Here is a 13806-nt window from a genome sequence, read left to right on the forward strand (position 1 = left end):
CTGTCTCTCAAAGTTTATATATAGTTCCTGTCATCTGGATACTGAAAAATTTCAACATACTTTGAAATAATTTATATAAGAAATAGGATTATAAAGAGACTGGAGGAAACTGCTTGTGAGATTTTTAAAGTAGGTACATATGGCCTTGCTAAATAGTGACTAGAGAGGGAGTTAAACAGTAAATTGAAAAATACTAAATCCCTGGAATAAAGTAGAAAGGGAGTTGGTACAAGGTGTGTATATGGTCACTGCTGGGAGTTTACTCAGTAGTGAGCTTGTGGTTGTATCACAGAATTCAACCTCATAATTAAACTGTTGTAATGGTCCCAAGACAGCGGAAGGACGGCTGGGCATTGAAATTTGTTTCCTTTGAGATTGGCAGTGGGAATAAAGCAAACAGGCAGGCTGGCATAGTAGTAATCATAAAGATGTTTTCCAGTATACAGACCTTTTTATACATAGTCAAATTTCATTTGGCTCATTTGAGTTTTATGAATGTTACTTCCAATTTTAAAGCTTTATTAAAAAAGGGTAATTGTTTTGATTCTTTTCCAAATTAATTAGTATTGATGTTGAGTCTGCATATCTGTTCTAGTATTTTTTATTAGTCTAATCAAAAGCTAGGGATAACAAAACAAAAAGTAAAACCTTTTTCTGCTTTAATATGAGTGAGACAAGATCTTTCACCAGTTGGTTTATTGTTATTCTTTTAGTGCCTATTTTTGTTGGCTACTGTAGTATAATTTGAACAGCACTAACAATGTAGAAGTATTTTCTAACCACTCTATTAATAATTATTAGCAGGTTAGACCACCAAGTTGCATAGTTTTATTATTTTATGACTTTCAATTATGTCTTATGCACAATTTGCTTTTCAATTCTGATTGCAGACCTCAGAAGTATATGAGAAGTAGGCAATATAAGCTGTCATATACTTTTTGCATGTAGTCTAGATAAAAGCTTATTTAGAGTACCTCTTCAATTAAGTGGACCTTACTCATCAAGAGATTGGTTCCTTCATGTAAAAGTGCAATATTTTTCATTCATTGTTTCAACATTATATGCCAATTGATTTGAAAGTCGAAGTCTAAGCATGATCGACTTTTATGTCTAGCAGATACCAAAGCAAATGCCTAGTTAATGCTTTTCTATGCAGTCTCAATTACTTACTCCTTTCTTTCAATGTTTAGTCCAAATATTGAATGTACAAAAGATCAGTCTGACACCTCTGCTAAAATTCCAGCTTATACCTTCAGGAGTTTTAAAGCTCTGCTCACATAGTTTTATTTGCATGCTTTTCTTCAGCCTAGCTTTCTGTGAAATGTAGGAATATTCATGCAAACAAGTAAATCTCAAATTTTGGTGTGTGGGTTTTTTTTTTTTCTTCCCCAAAAGCACACTACCTTATTTTCCTGTCCTATATTTAGAATGCTGCTGTAGTCCAGGAAAAAAGTTATTGGCTTTTAAGATATATAGGAACTGACTTAATTGAAACCTTCGATGAATTATTACCTTAAATTATAGCCAGCAACAATGTGGAAAACTGTAGAAATAATGAAGAAATAAAGTGACAGCGCTCTTGATTATGCTAACCTCCTGACATACAAATTGCTGCAGTATGTACTGTCTTGAACTTGAATTTGGTCCTGTTGGGAAGCTTAGGTTATAGTATGCTCCTCGTTTAACTGAGCAAGTTCTTATTCAGATTCTTATACAATGAGGGTATAGATCCATGATAAGCTAAGAATAATAAGGCAGGCTACCAGAGGAAGAGTTAAGTGAAGACTGCTTTCTAGTCTGTCAGTCCTGATCTAATGGGAAGATTATGGGATCAAGTAGAGGTGTTGATTATTCATTTTTTTTCTTTTGATATAGCATGTAGAAGAACGTTCTCTATGTTGTTACCATATTAAAGGAGGTGTAACGGTCTGGGGAAAGGAGGAGGAGATATTAGACAGTCCTAAACCAGGTTGCACATATTGAATGCAGAAAGCAGGCTTGCAATGGATGAGTTACTGCCAGACAACTTTTTTTGAGTCTTAATTAAATTTTGCTTGAAAAAAAATTCCAAAAATTTCTTAATGATGTACAGATTTGACAAAACTTCTAGAAATTCCAGGTAAGCGTAGAGAACAAAAGTTCTGATGAATTTTTGAGTCCTGTTAATTTACATAAAGTTCATTTATATACTAATGCGTGGCTACAGTCCATGGGAGGAAAATAAATTGATAGTCTTGTTTCAAGAAAATGGAGAATGACTATTCTTCATGTGGTTTGAGAGTAGCATTTCTTTGGCAAAATTTTCAGGAACAGATTGGATTTATATAAGAATTAAGGCAGCGCTCGTTTCTGAGAGATAAACTTTTCTATGTAGCCATGATACAGTTAACCACATAATTTTTACATTTCTTATTTTAACATGATTAATTTACTTACAATTCACTAGAAATGGATTATAAATTACCCCCTTATTGTATTGTATTTCCTTTACACTTTTTTGTGGTAACTACCAGATAAGATTCTTTCAGAATGCAGTCAGGATTTGCATAACAGTGTAACATTCCCAGGTACAGTCAGAGCAGCTGAAAAGTATTGTTAGTTTAGGAGATAAGAAGAATTACAAAAGGATAAAAATATGATAAGTTTTAGAAAACTCTTGAATTAGGGCATGTATATGAAATATGAAATCAATATTAACACTGAGATATGGTGTAGGGAAGAAAGCCTGTCCAAGGTCAAATGAACTAACGATTTTGGCCATTTGTTTGTATTCAATGTGAAGTATGTAGAAGAGTTACTCTGTCTGCTGTATAGTCTGTTGACTGGGACTTATCAGAGAAGTGGGTGCTTTTACTTGCTCTTTTGGTGATCTTGTTGAGTAACTTCCATGCTCTGTTTCAGTTTTTTCTCACTAAAATGCTCCTCTGTGAAGGGATTTGAAGTCTTGTTAAAACTACTATGCAAAAGCTAGGTGATACTGTTGGGGCATGATTTTTCAGGAATTACCAAATACACAGCCCTGGAAGTCAGGAACACAAGACAGCTGAAGTAAAGCATACTGGATCAACAGTCATTTTTGCAATTTCTTATATTTTTATCTCTATTAGAAATTACTATTCATTTACCTATTTTGTGAAAATTCTGTGGGTTACTTTGCCAGTTTTTATGGAACTTTGAATGCACAAATCACCATGTTAATTTATGATTACTTACTTAAAGGAGTAATTTTTGGATTTGGAGCTTTTATTAATTTACATAAATTAGTGCTTGCATGTAAATCTTGACTTTCTTCATTACTGTAACTCTGAGGATACATTCACATTAAAAGACTTCATTCTCTTTTGGGCTTCTAAAAGAATTTTGCCCTCAAATATAAAGTTCAGATGGATAAGCTGACTGCCATTTGTTTACCAGAACTCTAAGTTTTTCCTGTGTCAATCTGTTTAGTCACACAAAGTGATTTTTCAAAGTTTCTGTGTTTGTTTTTGGGTTTTTTTTAAAGAAAAGTATTTTTACTTTTACAGTTTGGGTATTGTTCATGATCATCCAATGAATTATTTTTGTTATTGTTTGTAATAGAAAATTAAATAAGGAAGAGGCTCTCCAGAGGTGTGCCTGTATTAAAAATTTGTTTTCACAGACTCACAAAGAGTAGCTGAGACCTCTTGAGATCATATTGACTAGCCTCTCTGCTCAAAGTAAGGTCAACTACAGCATGTTGCTCCAGACATCGTCCAGTTGGGTTTTGAGTATCTCCAAGGATATTCAATTCCACAATCTCTCTGAGCATCCTGTTCCAGTCTTTTACCATCGTCACTGTAAAGAGACATGTTTTTTCTTACATTTAAATTGGATTTCTTGTAATCCAATTTGTGCCCATCACCTCTTGTCTGTTCACTGCATAACACTAAGGAGAGTCTGACTCCCTCTTTTTTTATCCTCTCCCACCAGGCATTTAATTTTGTTTGAATTATTTAGTTATTTAAAAACCACATTCTCCAAAGATGATGATGATGGTATCAATAAGGTAAAGAAATTAAGAGGAATTTTACTGCCTTAAATTGCCTTAATTCCTCCAGCAGGCTTTCCAAATTGTGACAGTTTACTTTTTCTCCCGTATTGAGTTATTATCTTGTTTCCATTTTGGCTAGATGAAATGTGCGTGTCAATCATTACTCTGTAAGAGAAATATTAGATCAAACGAATTTTTTCTTCTTCTCTTGAGAAATGTGGTTTAACTGTTTTGTTCAAATCGGGGCTTTGGTCTTATGATTCCTAACTTCTGCTGTCATCCTCTCTGCCCAAAATGCACAGTCAACTATTTACAGATCATATACCTTTTGTCATCTTTCTTTATGGTTCATCAAAAATTTCTACTGACTTAATTTTCTCAGGGGAAAAAGGCTGGTTTGAGAAAATGGAAACATCTCTTGGAAAGTTCTGGTTCCATTGAAACTAACAGGAGCTATACTGACTGTTTTGTTGGCTTACACCTGAACAGTTGCCAAGAAAAGTGCAAGGTCCTTCACGTGGGTCGAGGCAATCCCAGGCACAGATATGGGCTGGGTGGAGAATGGATTGAGAACAGCCCTGAGGAGAGGACTTGGGGGTGTTAGTGGATGGAAAACTGACTATGACCCAGCAATGTGTACTTGCAGCCGAGAAAGCCAACTGTATCCTGGGCTGTATCAAGAGAAGTATGACCTGCAGGTTGAGGGAGGTGATTCTCCCCGCCCCTACTCCGCTCTCGTGAGACCCCCCCTGCAGTGCTGTGTCCAGCACTAGGGCCTCTGACATAACAAGGATGTGGACCGGCTCAAGCGGGCCCAGAGGAGTCCACGAAGATGATCGGGGGGGTTGGAGCACCTCCCTTATGAGAACAGGCCCCTATGAGAGAGTTGGGGTTGTTCAGCCTGAAGAAGAGAAGGTGCCGGGGGACCTTAAAGTGGCCTTCCAGTACTTAAAGGGGGCTACAGGAAAGATGGGGAGGGACTCTTTATCAGGGGGGTAGAGATAGGATGATGGTTAATGGCTTAAACTGAAAGAGGGTAGATTTAGATTTGATATAAGGAGAAATTCTTTACTGTGAGGGTGGTGAGGCACTGGAACAGGTTGCCCAGAAAAGCTGTGGCTGCCCCCTCCCTGGCAGTGTTCAAGGCCAGACTGGATGGGGCTTTGAGCAACCTGGTCTAGTGGAAGGTGTCCCTGCCCATGGCAGGGGGTTGGAACTGGATGATCTTTAAGGTCCTTTCCAACCCCAAACCATTCTATAATTCTATGAAATCTGCTGATGTGATCTGTAGGTGGGAATGTCACAAATGAGTGAGCTGCCTAACTGCCTGGTTTACAGCAAGAAATTTCTTATTTTTGCTGGAATTCCCTACTGAGCAGAAACTCTGAATTACAAGTTCAATATACAGTGTAGTTTATATACTTTGACTTGCATTTGATAATATCTATATGAAATTTTCATTGGAAAAACACAAGGTCTTTAAAGGCTTTTGTAACTTCTTGGATAATTTCATTAATGTGAAGTAATATATCTAAAATGACCAAGGTTAGTTTGCTGAGTGAATGCTCACCTTCACTATCTGCCACTGATTAAAAGTGTTACTGTTGACGTGTGGTATAAAACTTTAAATATGAGTGTGGTGGAGGCCTTGTATCTTCTTGGTGCTTATCTGCCTGATTTGTTATCTGTTCCTTAGACAACTTGCCTCTTGGTCTTGTTGCTCCTCTAGGCTGAGGAGTACATTTTTGTAACATCTTCCATCTGGGCCAGATTCTTGACACTTTTTCCTCACTAATTTAACAAGGACTCTGTTTTATATGTTGCTGTTGTTGTTGTTTTTAATCTCATTCCTGTTGTGGTATGCTATTTTATTATAAACAAATACCTATTATGCTTTATTCATGTAAAGGTCAGCAGTTTTTTTTGTACTAGCATTCTTAAAATGCTATATCTTGTGTATTGTGTCTGTCAGCCTCACCTTTAGCATATACCTTGATTTATACTTACTTATAAACTAAGTTATAAAGGTAGTATAAGTTTATAAGGGGATTCCTTCTTTCACAGTCTTTAGGTTGCTTGGGACCATTTGCGCTTGTATCCTTCGACAATCCTTTTCTGATTAATCTTTCCAGATGAACGTCTAGCTCTATGTGCCTAGGATGTTGGTTTTTGTCCTGTATAACTATATATGTGTAACAATATTTGTTTCCATTCTGTGTTTCTTCTACTGACTTTAGTCTCTGAGCCTTTCTATCTCCATGTTCGGCTGATCATCACTAACTTTTAAAGTGTTTTCCAGCAGCACTAGCAACTTCTTAATCTCAGAAATGGCCATGAGCAAAGCTTAGTTAAATGTGTTTTTTTGTGGTTGATAAAGCAGTTGTCATGACCTTCTTGTCTTTTTCTCTGTGTGTACAGGATCTGCTGTGTCATTTATAAAGATTGCTTCTCGCTGAAGTGTTCTTTTATCTGAACTTTGAATCATTTAAACAGAACTGTGAGGAGGACTTTCTTACTGTCAGCTGTCTGAGTAATCATTTCAAAGTTCATGCAGCTCTTTAGGTCACCTTTTTTTTGTGTAGTGTCTTTTCTTAGTGTCAGAAATCTTTTTTTTTTTTTTTTTTCAAACACTGTTACACAGCACCTGCAACTCTCTAATTAGCTCCCTCTTTCTGCTTTAGTCTGTTATCTGCATTTAAAAAATAAATAAATAGTCCACTATGGTAGTGATGTTGATTTGCCTTTTGAGATCTATGTGGCAGTGTAATAAATGAGGCATATATGATGCTTTTAAGAAGAATATTTGTAAAAGCCATTCCTCTGGATCAGTGCACAGCCTCCTTCCAGCTTTTGTGGGTGTTCACCAAGCTCTTTGAAATGTTGTTTTATCTCATAGGAAAATAATGGATTCAGATATATATATATATCTATATCTATCTAATCCTACAACAAATTCCTACTGAAGGATGTGAACATCGTGAACATCTTTTGTTCAAACACAGGGTATCACTGTACAGGAGTGATTTAAATTCCAAATCAAGAAATGTTTACCTGCCTCAAATGAAAAAATAGTTGAAAATCTTGCAGAAATTTCAAGTGTACTCTTGAAGACAGGTCAGAGAGTTCGGTCAGTCATTTAATGACTAATCTCTCTGAGTAATGAAGAAATTTTTCAGGTGCTCCTGGACTCCGGTGTTTACCATCAACGGTAGATATATAGATAGCATTATAACCCTTTCAAGCCTTTGTTTTGCTGGACTAAATAGACTGTCATTCTACTGATCATCTATATTTTTCATGCCCGCCAGTTTGAGTTCATCATTCTTGATGTGCATGATGATAATAGCATGCCGTTTACATTTCTATTTAGATCCCATCAGCTCCTTGTACAATAAGTCTAAAACTTCTGCATGGTTGATCCAAAATTCTTATATTAGGTAGTTACTTTATCTTCCAGCCTCTTTTTATGAGGTTCAGTATTCCATGCCAAGCAAACCTTTGACAAATGCACTAAGCCTGCAGCTTCCTTTTTTTTTTTTTTTTTTTTTTTTTTAAACCAGGTTAAGATCGAATTTAGGGTAAATCCTAGAATATTACATTGCGGTATGCAGAAGACAACCACCATCTGTAAAGACACCGTGTAGATGGGATGCAGAGTGTATGTGGCTCTGGCATGTCCTAGCAAAGGCTAAGCATCATTCTCAGAACCAGAGGCAGTTTTTCCTCCCAGGATAGACTATTCTTGAGCCAATCTGTGAAGCCAACAAGCTGGAATTGTGACATTGTATGACTTGGTTTGCAACTCTAGATGAAGTCTGATATTTAGTAGGATTTGCTTTCAGTCAATATTTAAGGAAACCATTCATTACTTATCAAAACAGATGGCATTGCTGTTTGAGGTATGTAGTTCATGAAGACTTGGAAAATCTGTTTTGCATCCCTTTAAAAGAACTCAAAGTACTCTCCTATGGGATTTCGTGTTAGCAAATGTGTCCAAGAGGATGCTATACACACATTGTCCCTTTTCTTTGTGCTCTAATGACTGAATTTTCTCAGGGCTTAAGTTACTTTGCTATTAAGAGAGAACCTGCTCTCTTGTGCACATGCTGAATAAAATCCCCATAGACTGTGCGGAAAATCCCGTTTCAGTTCTGTGAACTGTTCCTTAAGAAAACAATATAATAGCATTTCTGTTTAGGTTTTTTGTGTTTTGGGGTTTTTTTTTGGTTTTGTGTGGGTTTTTTTGTTTTTTTGTTTTTTTTTTTTTTTTTTTAAAATAATAGAATGCTGCAGTATGAATTAGAAGAGCCATGTAATTAAAGTTTTTCTGCTTGAAGTAATCTGGTTGAGATTCATTTTGGTGTCATTTTCGTGGCTGGGTTTATTTTTCAGAGAAATAGTCTCCTTATCGTTGTTGGTTTAGCTTAAATATCATTGTCTGGGATTAGTGTCTGATATTGAGCTGGTTAATGTAAGATTAAATGTGAAGATTTAAATCAGATTGTTCAGTTATGAAATATTATGCAGCACAGAAGTATGCAGTTTAGATGTTATCTTTCCGTAATCCATTATTTGCTTTCTCTTCTCTCCCTTCCAATTTTTACAGGAAGACATCTACATGTATGGAGGCAAAATTGAAACAAATAATGGCAATGTTACTGATGAGCTGTGGATTTTCAACATACACAGTCAAACATGGAGTACCAGAACTCCTGCAGTACTTGTACATGGCCAACAATATGCTGTGGAAGGTCATTCAGCACACATAGTAGAGCTGGACAGCAGAGATGTGGTTATGATTATAATTTTTGGATATTCTGCCATATATGGTTACACAAGCATTGTGCAAGAATACTACATCAGTAAGTCACTTTAAAATAATTTTTATTATGTACTAATAAAAAAGAAATCCTGATTTGTCTTTTTTAAAGTGAAGAACAGTCCTCTTTTCAGAAAGAAAAATATGTATTAGCAAAATAAACCCTCATATCTTTTCCTTCAAATTATATAGGTCAGATTTCTTGTTAAGCAGCAACATTTCATACCTGTTTGGAGTACAATGGCTTTGGGTATGTGTTATTGTGTTCATGGCCGTGGTACTCTAAAGGGGATAAAGTTGAAACCAGAAATTCCACACAGTGGTTACTGTTGTGATGAGACTTACTTTTTTACCACGGACTTACTGTTTTTACCATGGAGTAGATAGAGTAAAAAAGAAAAAGTAGAGCAAAAAAACGAAGGGTAAAGAATACAATGAACAGTTCTTACTACAATAATGTAGTTACTTTGAAGGTTCTTTAATGTTGCTGTAATATTTTCATTCTGATTTTTGAAATGTAATAACGTAGTTCATCATTGTATATAGCATTCTCTCTAAAGTGTATATATGTTACTACTAGAGGAAATAAGAGAAAATGAACACTAATTTTTTAAATAACCTGCCATGTCTGTCTGAGATTCCTCTTGTGAACGGCAAGCTTTTCCTAGGGGTGATTTTAAGTGCTAGAATTAAACAAAGAGAATTTTTCTGTCTTATAAATGGTGTATCTAAGATATTATTTCAATTATTTTCTTTTTCACATGCTGATTATTTAGTCTAGAATAGAAGTACCAATAGTATACTCACCTATTACTGTGGTTGGTTGACTTATGAAGAGGGATACATGATTCACTCTGTAGTGTAAAATTTTCAGTCTGGTGGATTTTATTGCTGGTCTTATGGTTGAAACGTACAACTTGTTCCTATTTTAAATTTTTTTTTTAATGGTAAAGCTCTACTTGTGGAGGATTAATAAAACAGACTATAACTAAGCATTTATAAAACAAACAAAGAAAAAAAGCCCAAACCTTTCATACTATGAGATAAGCTTTGTGTAGGAGAACACACTCATTTCTCTGGCAGTTATTATGGGTCTGAATTATTCTGAAGTTTTTGTGTCACCTTTCTGAGATGCTAGTTTTGTCATATACTAGTGAGGAACTCAGTTTATTAGAGAAAATATGCTTCACTTATATCCAATATAAACTTTTAGCAATACAGGGTACTACTGTGGAAACCCATAGATATCACTGAGTCTATTATGTGATGAAGGATTATTGGTGCATGCAGTGCTTTGCAGAACATGGCCTGTATGTTGACTGACTGTATGAAACAGAAGTGTTTCTACCATGAATAATTCTCATGTTTCAGTTTACCTCATTGCCTCTCCCTCCTTCCCCTCCCCTCTAAGTTAAATGAATTTTGTGGCAAATTTTCCTGAATTCTGTGTCATCTGTAGGATTTATCTATAGTTTTGCAGCTTTAGGATCATTTTTAACCATAAAATTCCAGATGGTTTGAACCAAGAATGACTAGGTTTTTTGGGGCTCTAGCAGCTCAGAATCCAAACTTAAAAGACAGGAAGTGATAGAAGTATTGCTGTGAACCCACCTGAATAGGAAAGAAAATTTGTTGCAAGAAAGGGCTTCTGATGTTATGGAAAGAAATATTAGAAACCAATTTTCTCTCTCCCTACTTGCTTTTAAAATATACATTGCCTTAACGTTTCAAATTAGGCTCCTTTATTCTTTCTGAATGTTATCAGCCCTGGCTTTTAGTCCTAATGAAGACTATTTTTCAAGCATTTACCAGATGCCTACTGAAAGAAAGAGGCAACTTACCTTTCGGCTCATATGAGTTGAAACTTCCTGTTAATGAACTTTGAATGATACGTGGAATCCTGGTGCTAAAGCCTTCTTTAGTTACTGTGACCATGTTTTCCATTGGGTCTGGGTCAAGAAACGTCTAAAGAAGTTATAATTATTTGTGGATTCCTTAGCTTTTCATATAGGTATGTAGTTCTTAATACATGTGAATCAAATGGGTGCATGGTCTGAAAATTTCTCTGACGATGTCTGATTAGCGAAGAAAGTAATTTCTCTCAAAGTCAAATTCTGGAAAAATTGTACGTGGTTTGCAGGCATATTTTCACCATGCAAAAGCATGGGAATTCATTTCTACTCCAAAGGTATGGTGGTTGTTGCAGGAACAAAAGAGCTTCCTGTTGTCCTTTCTTGCTATAGGTAGACTTATGACTTTTGAGGAACCAATAAATCCTGGTATGGGAATTATGTGAATGATTTTACTAACTTGAACCATAAAGCTTTTCTGGGTTACTCCCCAGGGAAATTTATTTCCTTTTAGGTTAGCAATACCTCATAAACCTTCTAAGAATCTCAATGTGAGTCTCAAGGTGAATATAATAATGGTGTTTTGTTTCAGCTGAGGCTTATAAAAGCTCCTTATATATTAAGAAACTTCTGATTAAGTCTTCTGTGATTTTGTTTTATTTTTTTAGAAGACAGATTTGTTTGGATTAAGATTGTTTTTTATGCTGAATTTTTTTATGACTTTAGAAGTAGGTTATAGGTTGTTTTTGCCTGAAAATGTTTCTTTGAAATAGTGTTAAAAGAAATGGCCCTATGATGTGACATGTGTTTCCTCTTTTTTTTTTTATAAGTTAGCATAAGCTTCATAGTTGCTTGAAAAACTTTAAAGTTTGTCACCACAATGAAATGAAGATAGCATACTGAGGGGCTGCTTGGACATTTTATTCTTTTTACCTAATCTGTTCGAAGGTTATATTGTTATATATATACTTTTCCTTGGATTTTTTTAGTGGATTTATTACTGTGTTTAAAAAAAAATATTTCTTAAACATGTTCTTAGAAACAATTCTATCTCAAAATGCTATTTTAATTATTCTATTTTGAATGATAAAATTATTATTGCTCAAATTTGCAGTTTTTCTTGATTTGGCCTTCTTTATCAGTTTCGTACAAGGAAATGGACTGAAAAAAAGAAAGAATAAGTTTTGGTCTTATTTCACTTGCTTTACATTCTTTGATAGAACTGTGTTACATCTTTGGTTAACTTCCTGTGAGCAAAAGGCTGGAATTTGTCACGCTGGCCATCAAAATCAGTCCTTCTTAAATGTAAACACCATATTTTATAATTCCTTTCAAAAATATATGAGGATTAATCTTAACAAGTTTGGGTTTTGTTCACAGTGCCATTGGAAAATTGGTTATAATTTTAGTGACTAGGCATCTTCTAATTCATAGCCTACCTTTAGCAATGGCTTGTTTATATTGACTTGTTTTCTGTGTGATACATTGTTTAATGTAAGCAGCTCATCTTCCTTCCTGGAGTTGTCTTTGAATTATATTTATAGATACCAATCCTCCTTTTTGCAAGGCTAATTATAATTAAGGCAACCTCATCTATTCCACTCTCATTCTAATAGTTCATCTCTATACCTTTTCCACAAGGAGTTCACCTCTCTTGAACATGGATGATTAGAAAAGCTTTGGGATATTCTAGGTGAGACTTCACAAGTGCCTGGCTAAATAACCTTAATCCTACTTTGTTGGGAACACCTCACTTGGTATAAGTGACATTTGTACTGCATCCATGAGAAAGTCATTAATGGCTCATAGACTTTCTCCAATGGAGCAGAGCTCCTACTCATTCTTCTCAGTCATTATCAACTGATGAGCTTCCATTTTATAGAAGTTCATGTTGATAATCCCAGTTGCACAATACCTTTAAATTATTGTTGAATTTTGATCTATTTTTTCTGGTAGCCAAGATCATCCAGTTCATTCTGCATGTTTTTCTGCTGCTTCTGTGAATTGATAGTGTCTGAATTTATGCAATTATTACTCCTTATATTTATGACAGTGTCATAAAATACATCCATTCTGATTCTTAAGAAGTGTCCCTAGTAATCCCAGCACTTCTCAACATTGTTCATTACTGCTTCTTCTTCAGCGCCCAAATCCCATTCCATTATAATGGTTTATTTACTAATTTCCCATTGTGACAGTACAGTAGGGAGATTAGTGAAGCCCAGATACTGAGAATACCTACTCTTCGTTCTGTAGATAATTGTTTTTTAGGTAAAGGTGATGTAAATGCTTTGGTACGTTTACATTGTCCAGTGAAACAGTTTCCCATTATTTCAACATCTATTATTTACCCTTTTTTAAAGAAAAAACAACACCCTCCCACATTTGTTCTAAAACTTTGCATATTACAGAGGTGAGATTAAGGTCTGTAATTGTCCAGGTCTTTTCTCTCCTCCCCCTGGTCTTTAATGTGAGCAGTATGGTTGCTGTTCTTTAGTAATATCTAACCAGCTTTGTTTAATATGCTTGCTACTGGGCCTGCAGTTTCACCTGTTGTGTCTGTCAGAATTTTGGAATGGAGTTGTACCTCCAGCTTCAGTATATTAAATCAGTGAGTTTAGCTTCTATCTCAGCTGTAATTTCTTTTTCTGGTTACATGTTTTTGTATAAGCCTTTTTTCTTTTTTTTCTTTCACTTGATCAGTCTCCTGGAAATGGTCGTGGTAAAGTGGGAGATAAGTGTGTGATTCTGTTTGACAAAGGTGACCAGAATATTGCAGCCTGTAACTGTGTCTAGGTGTTTAGTATTTGACAGATTTAATTATCTGAAGTTGTCATAGTGACTTTCCTAAGCATTTCAGGAGAAACTTTGTGGTAGAATTCTCTGGAAGATTGCCCAGATGTTGATGAAAAATGTCGAATTACAAATGAAAATTAGTAGCCCCTATTACTGGAATGATTTTGCTTTTTGTGATTTTCTTCAAAATTCATTTGACCTTATTTTTACACTGTCTATTAGACTTACAAATTGAAATCTGGAAATAAATAAAAAAAAAAATCCTTTTTCCTTGTTTCTGATTTGCTTATTCATAGAGCTCTTTCTGTATTTGGTTTTTTAAACTGTTG

The 13806-nt window shown here is 35.3% G+C and overlaps 1 protein-coding gene across 6 annotated transcripts in view; it reads left to right on the forward strand.

Annotated features, from left to right (window-relative positions):
• ATRNL1 (attractin like 1) overlaps positions 1 to 13806 on the forward strand; it is a 574237-nt gene that overhangs the window by 70573 nt on the left and 489858 nt on the right. For all 6 annotated transcript variants that reach the window (XM_074831353.1, XM_074831351.1, XM_074831356.1 and 3 more), the window contains exon 8: positions 8619 to 8874. In XM_074831353.1, coding sequence (XP_074687454.1) covers positions 8619 to 8874 — 256 coding nt within the window. The remainder of the gene's footprint in view (positions 1 to 8618; positions 8875 to 13806) is intronic.

The sequence above is a fragment of the Strix aluco genome, chromosome 7, assembly GCF_031877795.1.
Source record: "Strix aluco isolate bStrAlu1 chromosome 7, bStrAlu1.hap1, whole genome shotgun sequence".
Lineage (NCBI taxonomy): Eukaryota > Metazoa > Chordata > Aves > Strigiformes > Strigidae > Strix > Strix aluco.